At 38.1% G+C, this 25253-nt stretch overlaps 1 protein-coding gene across 2 annotated transcripts in view; it reads right to left on the reverse strand.

Moving 5' to 3' along the window:
* Positions 1 to 3737: 3737 nt before the first annotated feature.
* Stk31 (serine/threonine kinase 31) overlaps positions 3738 to 25253 on the reverse strand; it is a 148773-nt gene continuing 127257 nt past the window's right edge. The window contains exons 23-24 of one of the 2 annotated variants that reach the window (XM_032905289.1): positions 7643 to 7711; positions 3738 to 4121 (exon numbers count right to left, since the gene is read on the reverse strand). In XM_032905289.1, coding sequence (XP_032761180.1) covers positions 3897 to 4121; positions 7643 to 7711 — 294 coding nt within the window. In that variant the 3' untranslated portion in view covers positions 3738 to 3896. The remainder of the gene's footprint in view (positions 4122 to 7642; positions 7712 to 25253) is intronic. The other variant, XM_032905290.1, reaches the window with a different exon arrangement.

Raw genomic sequence — 25253 nt, forward strand, 5'->3', positions numbered from 1 at the left:
TCATTGCTACCTATGAGGTCAGAGTCCAGGGTCAGTCCATGTATAGTCTTTAGGTAGTGGCTTAGTCCCTGGAAGCTCTGGTTGCTTAGCATTGTTGTACATATGGGGTCTTGAGGCCCCTTCAAGCTCTTCAGTTCTTTCTCTGATTCCTTCAACAGGGTCCTATTCTCCAGTTCAGTGGTTTTGCTGCTGGCATTCGCCTCTGTATTTGCTGTATTCTGGATATGTCTCTCAGGGAAATTTACATCCAGCTCCTGTCGGCCTGCCTTCTTTGCTTCATCCATCTTGTCTAATTGGGTGGCTGTATATGTATGGGCCACATGTGGGGCAGGCTCTGAATGGGTGTTCCTTCTGTGTCTGTTTTAATCTTTGCCTGCCAAAGGTATTCTTGTTCCCCCTTTTAAAAAAGGGTAAACATTCACATTTTTTGATCATGTCTTGAGTTTCATTTGTTCTAGGCATCTAGGGTAATTCAAGCATTTGGGCTAATATCCACTTATCAATGAGTGCATACCATGTATGTCTTTCTGTGATTGGGTTAGCTCACTCAGGATGATATTTTTCCAGTTCAACCATTTGCCCTACTGAATTTCATAAAATCGTTGTTTTTGATAGCTGAGTAATATTCCATTGTGTAGATGTACCACATTTTCTGTATCATTCCTCTGTTGAAGGGCATCTGGGTTCTTTCCAGCTTCTGGCTATTATAAATAAGGCTGCGATGAACATAGTGGAGCATGTGTCTTTTTTATATGTTGGGGCATCTTTTGGGTATATGCCCAAGAGAGGTATAGCTGGATCCTCAGGCAGTTCAATGTCCAATTTTCTGAGGAACCTCCAGACTGATTTCTAGAATGGTTGTACCAGTCTGCAATCCCACCAACAATGGAGGAGTGTTCCTCTTTCTCCACATCCTCGCCAGCATCTGCTTAACTGGCCATTCCTTATAGCAAGGCAAGGCTTCCAGTGGTAGGACAAGGTTGCAGTCAACTGAGTTGTTGGCCAAGGAGGTCCCATAGAGATACCCAAATAAGCCAGGCTGTTGCTAAGACAAAATGTTGAAAATTGACAGCAAGCCCCCAATGCTGAAGACAACATTCACGCAACTCATCTAACATGGAGAAGTTGAGAGGAGCCCTACATAGATCCTTCACCCCCAGGTTCTAGTGTCTTTAACATAGAAAGGTACTCTGCAGGCTACCAAAAGAGAAACATAAACCCCAACCCAGCCACAAAACCTTTGACGTACAATCTGCCCTGCCTGCAAAATATGCTAGGGCAATAGTTGCACAGAACTTTGGGGAGTAGCCAACCAATGTCTGGTTTTACTTAAGGTTCACTCCAAGAGACAGAACCCATACCCAACACTGCCTGATGACCAAGAACTACTAACTAGCTCAAAGGCTTAAGGTAAAAACCAACGCTGCTGGTCTTTTAAAACAAACAGTAATTCCTAGTGACATTCCGCTATGCCCCTCCCAGTGCCTTACACAGTAACTCACAGACAGGCTTCCTTCAGCAGCAGATGGGGACAGATGCAGAGACCCACAGAAAGGCATTATGTGGAGAATAAATTGGAGGTCTCCAAATCTCTCCCCGCAGAACTCATTGAATCTCATGGAAGAAGAGGGAGAACATGTAACAGTCTTAGGGAAGGGGGAATGCAAAGATGGCTCAGTGGTTAAGAGCACTGACTGCTCTCCCAGAGGTCCTGAGTTCAATTCCCAGCAACCACTGGGATGGTGGTTCACAACCATCTGAAATGGGATCTGATGCCTTCATCTGGCGCAGCTAAAAACAGTTACAGTGTACTCGTATACATTAATAGATAATTTTTAAAAAGAGTCTGAGGGGATAAAGAGCATGAGAAGAAAAATGTCCTCTGAATATCTGGATATGAGTTCACATACTGAAGCGGCAAGCATAGGGCCTACAGGAGTCTGTACCAAGTCCTCTCTGTACATACTATAGCTATTAGTCTTTTTTTTAAAATGGGCCTCCTGACTGTGAGAACGAGTGGATCTCTGATTCTTGCTTTTGGGACTCTTTTCCTACTGTTAGGTTATGTCCAACTTTGATATGATAGTTTTTGCTTATATTTTGTTTTGTCAAAGATTATAATCCATTAAATTGGAAAATTTTAGAGAAATGGATTAATTTCTAGATGAATATGACCTACTGAGGTTAAACCAAGATGAAGTAAATAACTGAAACATATCCATAAAATAAGATAAAAGCAATTCAAAATCTCCCAAGAATACCCAAGGAAAAAATGGATCTTTTGGGAAATATGCATAGAATTCTAGCAGATTTCAAAACAAACTATAAAAGGGAGGAAAACTGCCAAACTCTTTACAAAGTCAATACTGTGATATCAAAACCAAATAAAGTCCGCACAACATAAAAGGAGAATTACAGGCCAGTTGTTGGTCATGATGAATACATACCTAAAAAGTCTAAATAAAATACTGACAATGGGCATATAATCCAGTTGTGGACTTTCTGAAAAGACCCTGGTGCCCAGGAAATAGGGCACATATTCAGCAAGTGGAAGTTCATGACATTAAAAAGCTTCCGTACTATTAAAAAATCCTTAATCAGCTGAAGAGTCCTCCCACAGAATAGGAAAAAATCACGCCAGCTACACATCTGACATAGGGTTAGTGTGAATACAAAAATAACTCAAAAAACTAAACACTATGGACACAATTTAAAATTAAGGTAAAGGACTGAATAGAGCTTTCTTCAAAAATAAAGACATAAATGGCTAAGAAATAATTTAAAGTGTTCATCATTCTTAGCCATGAAGGAAATGCAAATTAAAATTACTTTTTGAGACTTTATCTCAGAATGGTCAAGACCAACAAATGAAAACAGACGCTAACAAGAATTTGGGGTAAGGGGAAATGTCATGCACTTTTGGTGGTACTGCAAACTGATAAAGCCACTGTGCAAATCAGTGTTAAGTTTTTCAAAATAATAGAGCTAGGCTTAGTGTATAATCCAGCTATCATACACCCAAAGGATTCTACATCCTACTACAAAAGTAAAGTATCTTTTATGTTCATTGCTCCTCAGATCTCTATTAACTGATGGATAATGAAAACTTGGTACCTATAACATCAAATTATGCAAATTGCAGGTAAATTGATAGAATTGGAAAACATTATATTGAATGAAGTAACCAAATATACAAAAATAAATGTTGTGCACTCTAATTCTTATGTGGCTCTTACCATCATGACTAACTTGGATGTCTTATAGAAGCCAGGAAACTGCAGATAGTATCTGTGGAATGCTGGGTCGTAAATGGAACATAAATTGAGTATTACACCCTCTCCCTTCAAGGTCCAGGGATCATTACAAAAGAGGGGGTAATGATGGCTGTAAAAGTTAAATGTCAAGGAAGACCAAGGCTAAACAGTTGTCTTTTGGAAATAATGGGACCAGTGCACTCATGATTCAGACAGATCTCTTTAAACATTGAAAATTTTCTCAAACTGTTGGCCCTATAAGTACAAGGAACATGTTTTAACTTATTTTTATGTTGTTAGAACTGGATACAAAACAGATGCCAATTATCTGTTGCTAGTAAAAATATCAGCCTTTACCACAACCAACTAGCATACACCAATAGAGAACTCACACTATAATGACTAATTCCATTAAGTCTAAAGAGTAACTCCTTCCATAACAATGCCAACTTGGGCAAAACTGCAAAGAATATGAATGATTTTCAGGCATAACCAAAACATGTCTTTTATTTTTTATGACCCGAGTCCAAAGATGCAATCCAACTAGTTCCAGAACATTTACACACATTTTTGTCTACTAAGCAAACAGAACAAAGTTTTTAAAGGGACATATACAGCAACAACAAAGGACTAATCTGTCAGTCAAGGGTTGGCTTCCCCATTTCTTGCCTTTTCTTTATATCTATCCAAACTCTCCATCTTTGATTCATCTTCTTTGTTATGCTGAGTATATTCAATCTCTTTTTCTGTGTTTGGAATTGTTTTCCCCTTTGGAAGCAAGAAACATTCCGCATTCAAAACTTGTTCAGCAGTCATTGAACTTCTAAAGTATATCAAGCTACAGAGGAGGGACTTGACATTATCATCCTGCAAGAAAAAAGAAACATTTAATAAATAATCAGAGCCAAGGCTGCACATAGAACCCCTGTCTCAAATAAATAAATAAATAAATAAATAAATAAATAAATAAATAAATATAAAAAAATAATCAAAATCAAAACTAATGACAGAAAGAACAAATCTATAATGACAGAATCCAATTTAAAAACAAAAACACCCCTTTTAGTTACTGGCATAGGCTAACCTCAGTTTTCTATCTAGATGTTTAGATTCTTTTTTTTTTTTTATCGTGTCAAAGGAAGGAGAGGAAGAGAGGAGAGAGGAAGAGAAGAAGGAGGAGAGGAGAGAGAGAGAGAGTGGAAAAGCGGAAGGAAGAGTGAGAGTGAGGAAGAAGAGTGAGAGTAGATGTTTAGATTCTTTCCAAGTTTATCTACATTTCACTGGAAAGAGATATCACCAGTAATAAGAAAACAGAATTTACTTACCAGGGGAAATACAAAAGCAAAGAGAATCATAGCTACAATAAAATGAGTGAAGTATGAAAAAAACTTGCTCCTTTTATGGGATAGTGGTCAGAGTTTCACATGAAACTTCCACACCACTACTACCCAGCATTGTAAGGGAGACTCCAACAACTTAGGCGGGGAAAACAGACAAAAATAAAACAAAAAAATTGAAAGGTGAAGATATAAAACCATCATTATTTGCAAATGATACAGAGGTATGTTAAAGCATTAAGAAGCCCACTAAAAGTTATTAGAACTAATAACTAAGAATAATTAAACTAGAAAGATGGCTCAGGAATTAAGAGCACTGCCTGTTCCTCTAGAGGTCCTAAGTTCAATTCCCAGCAACCACATGGTGGTTTACAACCATCTGTAATGGGGATCTGATGTCCTCTTCTGGTGTGTCTAAGACAGCTACAGTGTACTCACATTCATAAAATAAATAAATTAAAACAAAGAATAATTAAACAAAAGAGTTTCAAACCATAAGATATAGTTGAACCATATACTTTGAACCATAAGATATAGTTGAAAGAAATCAAATTTCTAAGTAAATGGGGAAATCATCAGTTTCGTGGATCAGCAAATAACAAGAATAAGAAGCCACAGAGTGAAAACAAGCCTTACTAGATTAACTGACATCTTTGTAGATGCAGACAAGCTACCTCTGAAATTTATAGATCAGAATAATAATTATGACCATTTTTAAAAGAGCATATAACTCATATCTATTAACAGTGATATCAAGACAACATGACACTGGCATAGGAATAGACACAGATTGTCCTTGACTTCTGATGCTTGGACTTACATTTTTTACTTTACTATGATATAAAACCAAAAGCACTTTTCTAAGATTATACTTCAAATTTTAAATTTTGATACTTCCAATATTAGCAATATGTAGTATAATACTCTCATTGATGCTGGAAATCCTCAGTGATGTGCACTCACTTGATCACCAAGATAATCTAGCAATTTTCTGAAGTGTACTGTGTGCTAAACTGTAAATCCTGCAGGTAATATGGACTATATGCATTTTAAACTTAAAATATGGCCATAATCCTAGCATAATAAGAGGAACATCTGTAACACAGCAAAAGAGAATTCAGTCTAGAAAGAAACCCACACAAGTTGTCATCTACTGATTTTGACAAGAATGACATGACCCTCTAATGATTATAAAATGGTCCTTTCCACAAATAGTGCTGGGACAGACAGCCACATGCAAAAGACCAAGGCTAGAATATTACCTCTTAAAATATACAACAATTTAATTCAGAATAGACAAAAGATCTAAATAAAAAAACTTAAATTATACAACTGTAAGAAGAAAATATAGAGGTAAATCTTTCCAAGTTTAGACTTAATAAAAACTCTTGAAAATATTTCCTTAAGTACAAGCAACAATGGACGGTGTGAATTGAAAATTATACTTTTGCTTCAAATAACATTATCAAGAAAATGAATACAGAATGAGGTAAACTATTTGCAAACCACGTGTCCAATATATTACTTGTTTAGAATATAGAAGCAACCATTAAAATTCAAAAATCAAAGGGCAACACAATTTTTAAACTATAAAAACCAGTAAGAGTCTGCACAGGCATTTCTCTGAAGAAGACACCACAAATTTAAACGAAGACTGTGAATGAGACAGTGTTCCCATTATGGTGGCTAGAATCAAAAAGTCTTATAACCAGTGTTACTGCAGTGAAACTGAGCTCTCACATACGCCACTACAAATGTAAGATAACTTCTTGGGATCTAGTGAGTCTTCAAAGTACTAAATAAACAGCTGCCACATGGCCCATTAATCCTACCACTAGGTATATACCCAAAAGAAGGGAAATATGCCTGCTCAACTGTCTGTATACAAATGTTTATATCATTCTCCATAGTAACCGAAATGTCCATAAATAGGTATAATAAATTGTAATAAATCTATCACTCTAATATTACCTAGCCATGAAAGGGATGAAATACTAATACTAGAATTTGCATGAAGCTTGAAGCATACAAAGTATGAAAGCAAAGCATACTATACCTATATGATCCCATTCATATGAATTCCCATAATAGCAAATTATAAAGAAACAGAAAACATATAAGTAGTTAATTAGAATTAAGGTAAAGAAATACAGATACTGAGAGATGGCAGGTGCAATGAGATGAGTCTGTAGTGTTGGTTGGACACATATAATTATACTAAGAACCACTAAGTCAACACTTAAGGTGGATAAACTATAAAGTTGGTTATCTTTGTATTTTTAAATTATTTAATGCTTTACAGAAAGGCATGCTATATATCACTAAACTTTAAGATCCATTAAATTTTGAAGAAAATTAAATATCAAGCTATGAATGAACCATGATTTAAAAAAAAAAAAAAGGCTCCAACAGAAAAAAATGCCTCACGAACCTTTCCTTCCTTAAATTGCTTCTTGGCATGTATTTGATCATAACAATGAAAAAAGTAACACATACACAAAAAAAATGTAATTACTCAAGAAAAAGATCCTGGCAAGATTACACTGTTAATTTCACTTCCAATGTTTCAATCCTTGTACCAAGTACCCTAATACCCTAAAACACTAGTACCTAGTTCAACAATTCCTGGTCCCAGACAAGTACTCAAAATAAGTTGTCTTAATGTGGTCTGGGCCCTCCCACATCAATTATTAATCATGAAAATGCCCAATAAGTACTCAGTTGTCTGAAAACATGTTAATGGCAAAGCTATATCAACAACATACATGAATTTCTAAGAAAAGATCTACATCTTAGACACTTACAAAAATAAAACATTTATTTAAAAACAAAATAACCTTAGAACATATAGTAAACACTGTATTTCCTTATTACATAGACAATCTGTTAATTATCTGGCAGTGGCACAAGTAGAGTGCTTCTATTTTCTTCTATGCTTCTTTATTTCTAATGCAAGTTTGAATTTTTATAAAAATTAGAGAACATTTTCAAAGACTTGTAAATTTATATTACTACATATTCCAAATGAGTAAATAGCCAAAGGAAACTCACCAAATGAAACTGATCTACTTTTGGAATTCCATCTTCATTTGTCTCAAACTCTTGATTTTGAACAGAAAGCTGCAAAAGAACACAAAAGTGAATAGGCTTCAAAAGTATCTAAATCAGTGGTTCTCAACCTATAGGAGTCTCATATCAGATGTTTATATGTATGATTCATAACAGTAGTAAAATTATAGTAATGAAGTAGCAATGAAATAATTTTACAGTTGGGGGTCACTACAACATGAGGTACTAAAGTGCCACAGCACTAGGGAGGTTTAATTACTAATCCTAGAGAGTCTAATCTGAACCATTTTCACAAATAATCAACCCATAGCCCACTGGCTGCGTGTATGTTGGAATAAACAGGAATGAAACGCAGCACTTTGTAAAGTGCAACATCAGACCACAATGCCCAAAGACTGGATACCTCTAGATTCTGGTGAATAGAGAGAAGCTCATAATAAAGCATATTTCTCAAGCAGGATAAAAGCTCTTAGTAAAAACTGCTTGCACAAATAAGCAAATAGCTTCTGAAGCACCTACAGTGATAATTGGTTGATAGGCACACCATAAATACGCACTGTATACTTCCTCACATTCTAAGAAAATGTAATAGGAGCTAGAGAGCTGGTTCAGTGGTTAAACATACTTACTGTTCTTACGAGGGACCTGGGTTCTACTCTCAGGATCTACATAGTGTGCACACCATGAATAATTACAGTTCCAGGAAATCTAATGCCCTCTTCTGACTTCTGCAGAACCAGACACACACACTGTGTACATACATGCATGCATGCAAAACGCTCACTTGAAATAAAGTGAATAAATCTATTTTTTAAAAAAGAAAATATTCTGAAATTTAGTAATCTGTATTATGTTGGATTAACCTATTCTCAAAATTTAAATACCAAGAAAATAAATTCAGTAAGTTTCCTTCCATTCTAACACTTACCTTCTGTTCCTGAAATATAAGACAAACTTTAAGAAACTATTTCTCCTGGTTAGTTCTATGTTAACTTAGTACAAAATAGAGTCATCTGGAAAGAGGGACTCTCAATTGAGAAAATAGCTCCAAAAAAATTGACTTAGGCAAATCTGTTGGGCATTTTCATGATTAATAATTGATGTGGGAGGGCCCAGACCACATTAAGTAGTATCAACAGTGCAGGTGGGCCTAAGTAAAGAGACTGGTTATGCCATGAGGAGCAAGCCAGTATGCAGCACTCCTCCATGGTTTCTGCTTCAGTTCCTTCCTCTGGGCCCCTGCCTTGACTTATGATGATGATTCTGATATGGAAGTGTAACAAAATAAACTTTTTCCACCCCAAGTTTCTGTAATGCTGTTTTATCACATCAATAGAAAGCTAACTAAGATACTATTAAATATACCAAATATCTTACATTCACAAAGGTATTCTGACTCCTATATATATCACCCATCCGTAACAACCATAAATCAATGATTGCTCTTCTCCTATACATAAATCCATATTCCATACTTATTACTATTTTGGTGGGAAGAAATACAAGTACACAAGAGAGAGAGGGGGAAGAGGGAGGGAGGAAGGGCGAGAGAGAGAGAGAGAGAGAGAGAGAGAGAGAGAGAGAGAGAGAAAGAAACACAAGTACACAACAGTGTGTGTGTACCCATGTGTGCACGCACGTATGCAGAGAGGTCGACTTCAGTTATCCTTCCTTGGAAATTATATTCATTGTTTTTCTATTGCTATGATAAAATTCCATGACCAGGAAAACTTATGAAACAAACTATTTAATTTGGAGTTCATGATTCCACAAGGTTAGAGTCTGTAATCATCATGGCAGTGAGCATGGTAGCTGACAGGCAGGTGTGGCACTAAAGCAGTAGCTGTACACTCAGATCTCCATACATAAACAAATCCTGAGTGAGGTAACCCAATCACAGAAAAGCACACTAGGTATGCACTCATTAATAAGTGGGTATAAGCCCAAAAGCTCGAATTACCCAAGGTGCAATCCACAGACCACAGGATGCTCAACAGAAGGATGACCAAATTGTGGAAGCTCCCACCCCTTCTTAAAAGGGGGAACAAAAATATCCATAGGAGAGGATATGGAGCAAAGTTTAGAGCAGTGACTTTTGGAACGACCATTCAGAGCCTGACACACATGTGGCCCATATATATACAGTCACCAAAACTAGATAAGATTGATGAAGCTTAAAAACTGCATGCTGAAAGGGACCGGATATAGATCTCTCCTGAGAGACACATCCAGAGCATGTCCAATACAGAGGTCAATGCTAGCAGCAAACCACTGAACTGAGAACAGAACCCCCTTTGCGGGAATTAGAGGAAGGATTGAAAGAGCTGAAGGGGCTTGCAAACCCCTAAGAACAACAATGCCAACCAACCAGAGCTTCCATTGACTAAACCACTACTGAAGACTGTACATGGACTGACCCAGGGCTCCAACTGCATATGTAGCAGAGAATAGCCTTGTTGGTGCACCAGTGGAAGGGGAAGTCCTTGGTCCTGACAAGGTTGGACCCCCAGTGCAGGGGAATGTCGGAGGGGGGCAGGCAGTAAGGGTGGGTGGGTGGGTGGGTGGAGGGAAAACCCATATGAGGGAGGAAGAGGGGAAGGGAACTTATGGACAGGAAACCGGGAAAGGGAATAACATTTGAAATGTAAATAAAGAAATAATATATCTTATTAAAAAAGTTTTTTAAAAGATGTAAGACCCTGGGAATGGTGAAGTCTTCAGAAACCTCAAAGCCTGCCCACAGTGACACACTTCCTCCAACAATACCGCGCTTCCTTGTCCTTCCCAAATACTCCCTCCAACTAGGGTGAAAGAATACAAACAAATAAGCCTATGAGGGTCTTTCTCATTCAAACCACAAAAGTCATCAACTACCCTGTGCTTTGAAACAGAGTCTCTCCTTATGCTGAAACTCCCAGATTAGGCTAGCCTGGCTGGCCAGTGAGCCTCAGGGATCCATCTGTCTCCACCTTCCTAATATTAGAATTACAGGTCACACAAAACACTTGGCTTTTTCATGAGTTCTGGAGATTGAACTCAGAACCTCATGCTTGCATAGCAAGCACTTTACCAACTGATCTATCTTTCCAGCACACATGTTTAATTTCACATATAAGTATTTTACTACAAAAAATGAGAGATACTACTGTTCAGTGGCTTCATGGCCCCAGAAGCACCCTGCCCCCTATAAATAAACTATGCTGTCAGGAAACCCAAAGAAGGCATATGCTACAAGACAATAAGCTAAGAAGAAACTATGGTACTTGCTACACTGTAAGTAGCAAGGCAGAAACCTGGACAGAAACAGAGTATCTGCAGAATATCAACATGCACATGCTCAGTGTTCAGAAGGACAACCCAGGAGTGTGCCAGCAGTAAACTGGACTCCAAAAAGCTAACAGAAACAAAATTACAATCTGTGACCTGACAAAGGATTGATCACTGGTGGAATTAGTATCTGTGACCTTAACTCCTCTCCCTTGATTCTTTTTTGTTTAATAATTTCTATCTTATTTTCCTTTGGAATGGAATGGCTATAACCTAGCTAAACAGTCTTTTTTTTTTTTTCTCCATCTTTATTAACTTGGGTATTTCTTATTTACATTTCGACTGTTTTTCTGTTTCCCGGTTTCCGGGCCAACATCCCCCCTAATCCCTCCACCTTCCCTTCTATATGGGTATTTCCCTCCCCATCCTCCCCCCATTACCACCCTCCCCTCAACAATCACGTTCACTGGGGGTTCAGTCTTGGCAGGACCAAGGGCTTCCCCTTCCACTTGTGCTCTTACTAGACTATTCATTGCTACCTGTGCAGTTGGAGCCCAGGGTCAGTCCATGTATAGTCTTTGGGTAGTGGCTTAGTCCCTGGAAGCTCTGGTTGCTTGGCATTGTTGTTCATATGGGGTCTCGAGCCCTTCAGCTCTTTCAGTCCTTTCTCTGATTCCTTCAACGGGGTCCCGTTCTCAGTACAGTGGTTTGCTGCTGGCATTCGCCTCTGTATTTGCTGTATTCTGGATGTGTCTCTCAGGAGAGATCTACATCCGGTTCCGGTCGGCCTGCACTTCTTTGCTTCATCCATCTTATCTAGTTTGGTGGCTGTATATGTATGGGCCACATGTGGGGCAGGCTCTGAATGGGTGCTCCTTCTGCCTCTGTTCTAAACTTTGCCTCCCTATTCCCTCCCAAGGGTATTCTTGTTCCCCTTTTAAAGGAGTGAAGCATTCACATTTTGGTCATCCTTCTTGAGTTTCATGTGTTCTGTGCATCTAGGGTAATTGAGCATTTGGGCTAATAGCCACTTATCAATGAGTGCATACCATGTGTGTTTTTTTCTGTGATTGGGTTACCTCACTCAGGATGATATTTTCCAGTTCCATCCATTTGCCTATGAATTTCATAAAGTCATTGTTTTTGATAGTTGAGTAGTATTCCGTTGTGTAGATGTACCACATTTTCTGTATCCATTCCTCTGTTGAAGGGCATCTGGGTTCTTTCCAGCTTCTGGCTATTATAAATAAGGCTGCTATGAACATACTGGAGCACATGTCTTTTTTATATGTTGGGGCATCTTTTGGGTATATGCCCAAGAGAGCTATAGCTGGGTCCTCAGGTAGTTCAATATCCAATTTTCTGAAGAACATCCAGACTGATTTCCAGAATGGTTGTACCAGTCTGCAATCCCACCAAAAATGGAGGAGTGTTCCTCTTTCTCCACATCCTCGCCAGCATCTGCTGTCACCTGAGTTTTTGATCTTAGCCATTCTGACTGATGTGAGGTGGAATCTCAGGATTGTTTTGAATTGCATTACCCTGATGACTAAAGATGTTGAACATTTCTTTAGGTGTTTCTCAGCCATTCGGCATTCATCAGTTGTGAATTCCTTGTTTAACTCTGACCCCCATTTTTTTTGATAGGGTTATTTGGCTCCCTGCAGTCTAACTTCTTGAGTTCTTTGTATATTTTGGATATTAGCCCTCTATCAGCTGTAGGATTAGTAAAGATCTTTTCCCAATCTGTTGGTTGCCGTTTTGTCCTAACCACAGTGTCCTTTGCCTTACAGAAGCTTTGCATTTTTATGAGATCCCATTTGGCGATTCTTGATCTTAGAGCATAAGCCATTGGTGTTTTGTTCAGGAAATTTGTCAGTGTCCATGTGCTCGAGGTTCTTCCCCACATTTTCTTCTATTAGTTTGAGTGTATCTGGTTTGATGTGGAGGTTCTTGATCCACTTGGACTTAAGCTTTGTACAGGGTGATAAGAATGGATCAATCTGCATTCTTCTACATGCTGACCTCCATTTGAACCAGCACCATTTGCTGAAAATGCTATCTTTTTTCCATTGGATGGTTTTGGCTCCCTTGTCAAAAATCAAGTGACCATAGGTGTGTGGGTTCATTTCTGGGTCTCAATTCTATTCAGTTTTTATCACTATTGCTCTGTAATACTGCTTAAGTTCAGGGATAGTGATTCCCCCTGAAGTCCTTTTATTGTTGAAGATAGTTTTAGCTATCCTGGGTTTTTTGTTATTCCAGATGAATTTGCAAATTGTTCTGTCCAACTCTATGAAGAATTGGGTTGGAATTTTGATGGGGATTGAATTGAATCTGTAGATCGATTTTGGTAAAATGGCCATTTTTACTCTATTAATCCTGCCAATCCATGAGCATGGGAGATCTTTCCATCTTCTGAGATCTTCTTCAATTTGTTTCTTGAGAGGCTTAAAGTTCTTATCATACAGATCTTTCACTTGCTTGGTTAAAGTCACACCAAGGTATTTTATATTATTTGGGACTATTATGAAGGATGTCGTTTCCCTAATTTCTTTCTTGGCTTGTTTCTCTTTTGTGTAGAGGAAGGCTACTGATTTATTTGAGTTAATTTTATACCCAGCAACTTTCCTGAAGGTGTTTATCAGGTTTAGTAGTTCTCTGGTGGAACTTTTGGGATCACTTAAGTATACTATCATATCATCTGCAAATAGTGATATTTTGATTTCTTTCTTTCCAATCTATATCCCATTGATCTCCTTTTGTTGTCTGACTGCTCTGGCTAGGACTTCGAGAACTATATTGAATTAGGAGGGAGACAGTGGGCAGCCTTGTCTAGTCCCTGATTTTAGTGGGATTGCTTCAAGTTTCTCTCCATTTAGTTTAATATTAGCTACTGGTTTGCTGTATGTGGCTTTTGCTATGTTTAGGTATGGGCCTTGAATTCCTATTCTTTCCAGGACTTTTATCATGAAGGGATGTTGAATTTTGTCAAATGCTTTCTTAATATCTAATGAAATGATCATGTGGTTTTTATCTTTCAGTTTGTTTATATGGTGGATTACGTTGATGGTTTTCCATATATTAAACCATTCCTGCATGCCTGGGATGAAGCCTACTTGATCATGATGGATGATTGTTTTGATGTGTTCTTGGATCCGGTTTGCAAGAATTTTTATCTTTGCGTCGATACTCATAGGGAAATTGATCTGAAGTTCTCTTTCTTTGTTGGGTCTTTGTGTGGTTTAGGTATAAGAGTAATTGTGGCTTCATAGAAAGAATTCGGTAGCGCTCTATCTGTTTCAATCTTGTGGAATAGTTTGGATAGTATTGGTATGAGGTCTTCTATGAAGGTCTGATAGAATCCTCCACTGAACCCATCTGGACCTGGGCTCTCTTTGGTTGGGAGACTTTTAATGACTGCTTCTATTTCTTTAGGAGTTATGGGGTTGTTTAAATTATTTATTTGTTCTTGATTTAACTTCGGTAACTGGTATCTATCTAGGAAATTGTCCATTTCTTCCACATTTTCATGTTTTGTTGAATATAGGCTGTTGTAGTAGGACCTGATGATTTTTTGAATTTCCTCTGGCTCTGTTGTTATGTCTCCCTTTTCATTTCCGATTTTGTTAATTCGGACACACTCTCTGTGTCCTCTGGTTAGTCTGGCTAAGGGTTTATCTATCTTGTTGATTTTTTTCAAAGAACCAACTTTTGGTTCTGTTGATTCTTTGTATAGTACTTTTTGTTTCTACTTGGTTGATTACAGCTCTGAGTTTATTTCCTGCCTTCTACTCCTCCTGGGTGTATTTGCTTCTTTTTGTTCTAGAGCTTTTAGGTGTGCTGTCAAGCTGCTGACATATGCTCTCTCCTGTTTCTTCCTGCAGGCACTATGAGTTTTCTTCTTAGCACAGCTTTCATTGTGTCCCATAAGTTTAGGTATGTTGTACCTTCATTTTCATTAAATTCTAAAAAGTTTTTAATTTCTTTCTTTATTTCTTCCTTGACCAGGTTATCATTGAGTAAAGCATTGTTCAACTTCCATATATATGTGGGCGTTCTTCCCTTATTTTTGTTGAAGATCAGTAGGACGCTTGGGATTATTTCTATCTTTCTGTATCTATTGAGGCCTGTCTTATGACCAATTATATGGTCAATTTTGGAGAAAGTACCATGAGGTGGTGAGAAGAAGTTATATCCTTTTGTTTTAGGATAGAATGTTCTATAAATATCTGTTAACTCCATTTGGTTCATGACTTCTCTTAGTCTGTCTATGTCTCTTTTTAATTTCTGTTTCCATGATCTGTCCCTTGATGAGAGTGGGGTGTTGAAATCTCCTACTATTATTGTGTGAGGTGCAATGTGTGCTTTGAGCTTTAGTAAGGTTACTTTTATGTATGTAGGTGCCCTTATATTTGGAGCATAGCTATTTAGGATTGAGAGTTCATCTTGTTGGATTTTTCCTTTGATAAATATGAAGTGTCCTTCCTTTTTGATGACTTTTAGTTGAAAATTGATTTTATTCGATATTAGAATGGCTACTCTAGCTTGCTTCTTCAGACCATTTGCTTGGAAAGTTGTTCTCCAGCCTTTTACTCTGAGGTAGTGTCTGTCTTTGTCTCTGAGGTGTGTTTCCTGTAGGCAGCAAAATGTTGGGTCCTCATTGCATATGCAGTTTGTTAATCTGTGTCTTTTTATTCTATACCTATTATCCTTAGGTTTGATCTTCTCATTGTGTCCTTGATTTCCTGTATGTTTTAGACCAGTAGCTTTTTCTGTTTTACATTATCTTTGACAGTTGTGTTGATGATTTCTATGGAATCTTCTGCTCCTGAGATTCTCTCTTCTATCTCTTGCACTCTGTTGGTGATGCTTGAATCTACAGCTCCTTGTCTCTTCCTTTGGTTTTCTATATCCAGGGTTGTCTCCCTTTGTGCTTTCTTTATTGCTTCTATTTCCATTTTTAATTCCTTCACCTGTTTGATTATGTTTTCCTGGAATTCTTTCAGGGATTTTTGCATTTCCTCTCTATAGGTTTCTGTTTGTTTATTTATGTTTTCCTGCATTTCTCTAAGGGAATTCTCTATGTCTTTCTTGAAGTCCTCCATCATCATGATCAAATTTGATTTTAAATCTAGATCTTGCTTTTCTGGTGTGTTTGGATATTCAGTGTTTGCTTTGCTGGGAGAATTGGGCTCCGATGATGCCGTGTAGTCTTGGTTTCTGTTGCTTGGGTTCCTGCGCTTGCTTCTTGCCATCGAGTCTCTGATGTTACCTTGTTCTACTATTTCTGACAGTGGTTAGACCGTCTTATAGGCCTGTGTGTCAGGAGTGCTGTAGACCTGTTTTCCTGTTCTCTTTCACCCAGTTATGGGAACAGAGTGTTTTGCTTTCAGGCATGTAGTCATTCCTGTCTACTGGTCTTCAGGTGTTCCTGTGGGTGTGTGTACTGAGTCCACCAGGAAGGTCACTTGGAGCAGAAAAGTTGGTCTTGCCTCTGGTCTCGGGCCTGGAATCGCTTCTCAGATCCGGGTTTCAGCTCTCAGTGAGGGCCACAACCAGAAGGGCCTGCCCCACCTTCGCTGGGGACCCTGTGCACAAGGGGCCCAGATGGTGCTAGGTGTTTTCCTCTAGCGTCAGAAATGTGGGCAGAGAGTAGTCTCCTCTGGCTTCCCAAGGGTGTCTGCCCCTCTGAAGGTCTAGCTCTCCCTCCCATGAGATTTGCATGCAGGGAGCTGTTTGACTGGGTCCCTTCAGATCCGGGTGGTGTCTGGACTGCAGCAATGATTGCTAAAGAGTCTTTAACAAACTCTCAAGACCCAGAACCCATTTAAGTTGTCTGACTACATTTCTTCTTTTTATTCTATCTTGAGCTTCTACTGATGGACTCTCACCTCATCCCTTTTATTTCCTCTTTCTATTTGCTTTTTCTTCCTCATCAACCCAATATTAGCCACTGGTTTTACTCTCCTACCTTCCACTCAGAGCCACAGTAATTAGCATCTTATTATGTACTGTACTATCAGTATCTTTTACTTGGTTACATTTTAAAGGGTGATGGTTATTTGACTATTATTTTAAGTTCATAATGGATCTAGACTTTGAGAGGGATTATTTTTTCAGACAATAGTCTACTTTCAGTTAAGTACTAGAGACTAGTGGCCTGAACAATGCAAACATACTGAAAGAAAGTGGGTATGTTTTAAAACCAACCAAACTAATTCAGATGTGCGAATCCCAGGACAAAACCATGAAAAACTAGGGCAACAATACTTCTTGATCTCAGCATTGCCCAGTTGCCTATAGTTCTTTGTCTAGAGATAAGCCCAGTGAGTTTTCCCCTTCTGTGTTAGCATGTAGGAAGAGCCTTCCAACTGGTTATCTAACAATGAGATGGTCAGCCCTGAAAGCATATACATGCAGGTAACTTTTACAGACTAAGCAGGCTGTATTGATGTATTTAGGAATGTGTGTGTGTGTGTGTGTGTGTGTGTGTGTGTGTGTGTGTGTGTGTAACAGTTAAAGTAACTAATGCACTACTAAAACATAATAAACCACATATGCATATTTTATGTCCAGACAGACTATTAAGAAAATCACAGAGAGGCTGAGAAACAGTAAAGCTCTTGCAGTATAAGCATAAGAATCCCCAGCACCAACATTAAAAGTCACCTGAGGCAGTGTGTGCCTTTAATCCCAATACTAGAGAGGCAGACAGGACTCATGGGACTTACTAGTCAGCCAGGCTAGCAAAATAAGCAACTTCTATATTCCTTGAGAGACCATGTATCAAAGTGGGGAAAATAGTGTAAAACAACTAAGAAGATGTATAATGTCAAACTCTGACTTCCACACACACAGACCATCTGAACCCTGCTTGCTGCTTCTGCTCCCTCCGCCCTTATTGGCAGGTGACCAATGACCCCCAAGACATACATATGACTCTATACTTAAATTTTCCTGGAGAACCAACCTGAAGATTCCTAGATATGATAAAAGATTCAGCAAAGTATCAGGTTGCTAATTCAATATATAAAAGAATCAGTAATATTGATATACATTAATAAAAACTTTGCTGAATAAGATATCAGAAAAACAATTTCATTCAAACTAGTTTAATCCTTAGACATATACATAACCAAAGATATCAAGTATCTCTATAACAGAGGCTGAGAGAGAAGCCAGACTGAATCAGTCATCTTGGAGAGGAGTTTGAGCCAGAAGAGCTGAATTGAACCAGCCAGGAAGAGTTCAGCCAGAACTAGGAAGCTTGTGAACTGAATAAGGGTGAGCTTATTCAGCAGTAAGTCTCAGAGGCTGAAAACATTCTAGGCCTAGGTTAGATTGTATGGAGGCTAGCAACTTCTAGGCATAAGTTAGAAGACTGGGGTTCAAGAGAATTAAAAAATGCTTTTACATCTGGCATTTAACATGTGTGGAGGACAAACACAATGTAAGTGAAAAAGAAAAAATCCCACCAACACAGCAGAAAGCAAAGGACATCTAACAGAAATACTGAAGAAGACAGGAAACATCTGACTCACCAATGTTCTGAAGAGCAGAGAACAACTGACAGAAATATCACAGAGGACAGGAAGACAACTGACAGAAAACAGAGGAGAAATTTTCCTGGGTTATCTTCTTCAAGTTCAGCTGGATGTCCAAAGTGGCCCAGAAGACCCCAAAGCAGCGGGAGCCTCAAGCCCAGAGATAAAAAATGACACAAGAGCCTCTAAGAGAGCAAACTGTCATCAACTCCATTTCAGATTCCTTGAGAGCATGGATAGGAGTCGAGGGGGATAGAAAAATCCAATGCAGTTCACAGTTAAGCAATTTCTGTTCTCTTTCACCAATGGATCGTCATAAGGACACTGGACTGTTAAATTTATGGGATTGATAATTGTTTCTGTTAAAATACTTTTACTGTGTTAGAGTTAAAATCTTTCCTTTTTACTTAGACAAAAAAGGGGAAATGTTGCAGGATATTTGATCACACTGTGAACCCAAAGATCATGTTGTTTACTGGAAAAACCTGTTTCTAGTTGTAGTGTGGCTCATCCTTAGCAGGTACCTTTGATCCCTCTCGCTAGAACACAGACACTCCCTTAGCACACACTTTTAATACAAACAATGAAGGTAAAGTTAGTTTTCAGAAGGAATCACCCATGTTTCAAAGCAATGTCTAGTTGAGTGGCAGACAAAGTGACAAATGAAAGATTTGACAGGATATGCCCAACACTCACAAGGAGAGGAAAAGGAAGCTACTTGAGAAGCAGTGCAGAAAGAGAGGAGGCAGTTTTACTAGGAAAATTTTACAGAGACAGGTTACAATAAGAGAACAATCTAGACAAAAGTGAAGACAGAATGTGCTAGAGAATAAGGAGCCCAAACATTAGAACAGATTGCCAGAGTTAGTTTGAGGCCAAGCACAGCAAAAGTTAGAGGCTAAGAAAAAAGCCAGATTGAATCAGTCGGCTTGGAGAAGAGTTTGGCCCAGAAGAGCTGAGTTGAACCAGACAGAGTTTAGAAAGAGCTAGAAAGAGTGAATTTATTTACCAGAAAGTCTCAGAAGCTGAAAACATTCTAGGTCTAGATAAGATTGTGTGGAGGCTAGAAGCTTCCAAAACTAGGCCTAGGTGAGTACATGGAAATAGTAAGCCTCAAGCAGTAACAAGTGAATCGAGTGAATAAGACACTTTTATACCTCTAGCAGGTATTTTAAATACTTTTAAAAAAGTAATAGAACATAAACCAATTAAAAACAGGCAAAGGGTTTGAAGAGACTTCAAGAATATAGAAAACGGGTTGGGGATTTAGCTCAGTGGTAGAGCGCTTGCCTAGCAAGCGCAAGGCCCTGGGTTCGGTCCCCAGCTCTGAAAAAAAGAAAAAAAAAGAATATAGAAAACATAATGTGTTTAACATAACTATCCATTGTGTAAATAAAAACTATTATCATGAAAGCATATTTCTACACACCTATGCATATGGTAAATAGAGAATGACAGTATCAGGTGGTAACAATAATGTAGACAAGGGAACTCATTTTCATGACTAGAGCCAAAAATTATAGTCACTCTGCAAAGTAGTTTGGCAGAGAATAAAAATTATTCACACAATTGCACTCTGACCCATTGATCTCACTCAGATAGATATTTACCCTAAAAAAGCCATTTTGTTTACAACAAAACCTATACACAATGCTGTTACAAGCAGCATTATTTGAAATAACCAAAACTAGAACTACCCAAATATTCTTTAATAAATGAACAAATAATCTTGGTATACTCATACAAAACTACATTAGACAACATGCATGAATTTCAAGGGCATTACACTGAAAGAAAATATTCTTGTATATTGTTTTGTGGCCTTCTTCAATAGACAAAAATAAAGGTGCTTTTAAAAAAGAACAATGTTTCTTAAGGGTGAAAGAGTACTCCTACACATGTGTCCAAACCAGGGCCCATAGGCCAACAGTGGCTATGAAATGGCCTAATACAAAATCACAGACTTACTTAAATCATTATGAAATTCTGTGTGTAGTTTTTGTTGTTATTAACTAAACTAATAGAAATTTCGTGTTACAATGTAAAAAGATTAGAGAAAGAACTTGGCTACAAAGGACAATATACATCAATTTGGGCACATTACAAAATTCCTTAATGGCAGCAGCAGTTACTACACTGCTGAATGATAATTGATAAGGAAAGAAATCAAAAATTTTAGTTCTGAAGAGCTTGAAGGGGCTTGAGACCCATATATACAACAATGCCAAGCAACCAGAGCTTCCAGGACTAAGCCACTACCTAAAGACTATACATGGACTGACCCTGGACTCTGACCTCCATAGGTAGCAATGAATATCCTAGTAAGAGCACCAGTGAAGGGGAAGCCCCCTGGGTCCTGCTGAAGACTGAACCCCAGTGAACTAGACTGTCGGGGAGGGGCAATGGGGAGGTTGGGAGGGAACACCACAAGGAAGGGGGGGGAAGGATGTTTGCCGAACCGAAAGGGAACAACACTAAAAATGTACATAAGAAATACTCAAGTTAATAAAAATAAAAATAAAAAATAAAAATAAAAAATTCTAGTTCTGAATGAAAAAATGAAATAAAACAATATACTAAATGAGACATAACAAAGGCACCCTAAGAGGAAAGTCTACAATCAAAGGTCATAAAAAATGTAAACCTACTAAAATTGATGTCAGGGTCTTGGAAAAACAAAACAAATCAAGCCCAAGACCTTAACAAAATTTGGGCTAAAACTGATGAAACAGAAAAAAACAAACAACAAAAAGAAATCAATGAATCAATGAAATGATGTTTCTTTGAAAAGCTAAATGAAATTAACAAAACTTTACTCAAGTTAACCAAAAGAGAGAAGACCCAAAGCAATAAATTACAAATGAAAGAGGAGATATTACAATACAAATTAAATTCAGAAAGCATTAAGAACATACTTTTAAAACCTCTACACCAAGAAATTAGAAAAATAAACAAAACAAAAGATTTTCTCCAGTAATTTCTACTTGAAACCTTACAAGGTCTGGTTTTACACTTAGATCTAACAAATGTTCCTCTTAAGTTTGTTCATTAGTACAAGGACTTAGAGTTTATTCTCCATATATGGATGTCCATTGTTCCAGTACTCCATTCATTCCATAACTGCTTAGGGAGGAGCAGGATTACGTGTGGGAAAAGACCCAAAGCGCCAGGAGAATGAATGGAAATCTGCAGTTGCTGGGAGGGCAGGGCAGAACTCACTATCTAGAAGTCCCAGAGACCTGAGATGCAGGAGGCTCCAAGAGTCAATGCAGGTGACCTTAGCCAAGATGCCTAACAATGGGGACATGGAACCTGAAGAGGTCATCTGCTGCAGCCAGACAGGATTACCAGTAGAGGGATAAGGGCCCCAACTACCCACAAAACTTCTGACCCAAAATCTGTCCCATCTAAAGGAAATGCAGGGACAAAGATGGAGCAGAATCTGAAGGAATGGCCAACCAATAGTTTGCCCAACTTGAGACCTATCCCATGGGCAAGCATCAATACCTGACACCATTAATGATACTCTGTTGCAGACTGGAGTCTAGCATAGCTGCCCTCTGAGAGCCTCTAACCAGCAGCTGATTGAAACAGATGCAGATACCCACAGACAAACATAGATGGAGGTTGGGGAATCTTATGATACAATTAAAAGAAGGATTGAAGGCCCTGAAAAGGATAGGAACCCAACAGAAAGACCAATAGTATCAACTAACCTGGACCCATGGAAGCTTTCAGAGATTAAGCCACCAACCAAAGAGCATACATAGGTTGGACTGAAGCCCCATCATATAGGTAGCAGACATGCAGTTCAGTCTCCATGTGTGTCCAAAAACTGGAGTAGAAGCTCTCTCTAAGGCTGTAGCCTGACTGTGATATCTGTTCCCCAATAGGGCTGGCCTCAGTGGGAAAGGATATGCCTAATCCTTCAGAGACTTGATGCAGAGTGGGGAAATATCCAGGGGGAGGATTCACCCTCTCAGAGGACAAGGGGAGAGGAAATAGGGGGTGGGGACCAAGAGCAGGAGTAGCATTTGGGATATAAATAAATACGTACATACGTACGTATGTACATACATACATACAACTTTTTTTAAAAAGTGAACTGGCCGTATATGGACAAATCTATTTCTACTAATCTCTATACCAACATTTCTCAACATGTGGGTCAACCTGCTATCCTACATATGAGATATTTACATTATACTTCATAACCATAGCAAAATTACACTTATGAAGTAGCAACAAAATAATGTTATGGTTGAGGGTCATCACAACATGAGAAACTATAAGGGTCACAGCATTAGGAAAGTTGAGAACCACTGCTAATTCTAGTCACCTACATATCTAACTTCAACATTGATATCAGCCTTTTATAAGATTTTGTAAGCTATTATTTTATTATCTTGAAATCTGATCCTACAAGCCTTCTAATTTTTAACTTTCATAAAAGTTATCTTGCATTACCAATCCCACATATTTTGTATCCCAACTGTAACATGTATTATAATACCTAATTATTGATTTATACACACACTACCAGCATTTCTGATGGAAGTACTTTGAATTTATAGGTCAATCATGAGTAGAACTTTCATAAAACATCAGGTTTTCCAGTCCATAAAAAGTGTATTTATCTATCTGTGGCTTTTTCTTAGGAAAGCTTTGTAGTTTCCTATGTACATTGTCTCACACACTTTTGGTTAAAATTATCCTACGTTTCATACTTTGGTATTGTCAAGATTTCCTATGAGTCTGTGAGGGAGTGCACACACACAACTCCATATGCATCAGTTGTCTTCCTCTGTCCCTCTCTTCCTTATTCCCTGAACGAGGCACAGCAGGAGGCCATGCTTGGCTTTTCCTGGTTCTGTGGCTTCAACTCCAGATCCTCATTCTTACACAGTAGGCCTTCTTGCCCACTGAGCCATTTACAAAATTACCTTCATGATTTTTAAAATTATTTAATATGTGTTTTACCTGCATGTATGTATGTATAAAATGTGTATGCCTAGTGCTTACTGAAGTCAAAGAGAGCATCAAATCCCCTGGAACTTGAGGTACTCATAATTTATGAGCCACCTTATGATTTCTGGGGACAAACATGGGTTCTCTGAAAGAATGAACATTCTTAAGCACTAAGCCATCTCTCAGGGCCATATTTTCATAATTTTTAATTTCCTATTTTCTACTAGTATGTAAGGATTACATTGAAATTAAAACTGTTATCTTGACAAATAGTTCTAGCATATTTTATATAAACTCCTAAAAATGCTGTACATTGTCAATCATGTCATCTGCAAATAAACACGGCTTCATTTCTTTGCTTTACATTTAATGACTTTCCTTTCATTCATCTGTACAAGGTAGAACAGGGATTACCAAACTACGACCTCTGCAGCAAATCAATGCTACTATTTGTTTTGTACAAAGTGTAAGCCAAAAATTATTCTCATGCTTTTAAATATTTAAAAGAATATCAAAGAAATACTATTTAATAAGATATGAAAGCTACATAAAATTCAAATTTCAAAATCCATTAATAAACCTTCATTGGAACAGGTCACAATCCCTTGTTTATATTTTAGTGCGACAGCAGCAGAACTCAGTACTGACAACATATAACATGTCATAGAGCCTAAGAATATAATGAGCCGCCCGGTACAGGAAATATTTGCTCACTAGAAGAACAGATATCCTTCCCTCTTAATATCTAACCACTTAAATTCCTAAGCACTAAGCCATCTGTCCAGTACTTAATTACTCAAATTCTTAAGCACTGTGTAGCATGCATATGCTAAAAGTCAAGAAACATACCAAGTGTCCACTTAGCATTATCTCCCATACATGCATTCATTACGTATTACTATAGAATAAAATCATATTCACTGTCAATATTGAGTATAACAAAAAACAATGTAATGCCTATAATTTATATATATATAAAATTATATATTATAGAAAGATGATAGTAATAAGAATGATATCAACAGTTTATAATTCAAAAAGAACTTCTAAAAGTTCTAAGCATGGGAATATAGCACAGTCAGTGTCTTATTCAGGGTTTCTATTTCTGTACAAAACATCATGACCAAGTAGCAAGTTGGGGAGGAAAGGGTTTATTCAACTTGCACTTCCACATTGCTGTTCAGCACCAAAGGAAGGAAGTCAGGACTGGAATTCAAGCAGATAAGGAAGCAGGAGTTGATACAAAGGCCACAGAGGGATGTTACTTACTGGCTTGCTTCCCCTGGCTTGCTCAGCTTGCTCTCATACAGAACCCAAGACTACCAGCCCAGAGATGGCACCATCTACAATGGGCTGGGTCCTCCCTCCTTGATCACTAATTGAGAAAATGCCTTACAACTGGTTCTCATTGTTGCTGTAAAATTATAAAAAATAAAATGCTGTCTTTTATCCCCCACTAGGTCTGACACCACAGTGTCCCAAGATATCTGGTAGCTATCTTGCCAGAAACACATATCCCAACTCCGTGGCGGCTTAGTCTCTCTAGCCACCACACACTCTCTTAAACTTAAACGCTACATGAAAGAACACAATACAATAAACTCTGATCCAATTGATAAGATATAATTGCCCACCTAAACATACACATCCATCCCTTAAGAATATTCATAACAACCTGTAAATACACAGAGTGGAATCTTTTTTTAAAATTTTATTTTCTTATTAGGTACATTTCTTTATTTACATTTCAAATGTTATTCCCTTTCCCGGTTTCCTGTCCATAAGCCCCCATTCCCCTCCCCTTTCCCCAT

The sequence above is a fragment of the Rattus rattus genome, chromosome 6 (assembly GCF_011064425.1).
Source record: "Rattus rattus isolate New Zealand chromosome 6, Rrattus_CSIRO_v1, whole genome shotgun sequence".
Taxonomy (NCBI): domain Eukaryota; kingdom Metazoa; phylum Chordata; class Mammalia; order Rodentia; family Muridae; genus Rattus; species Rattus rattus.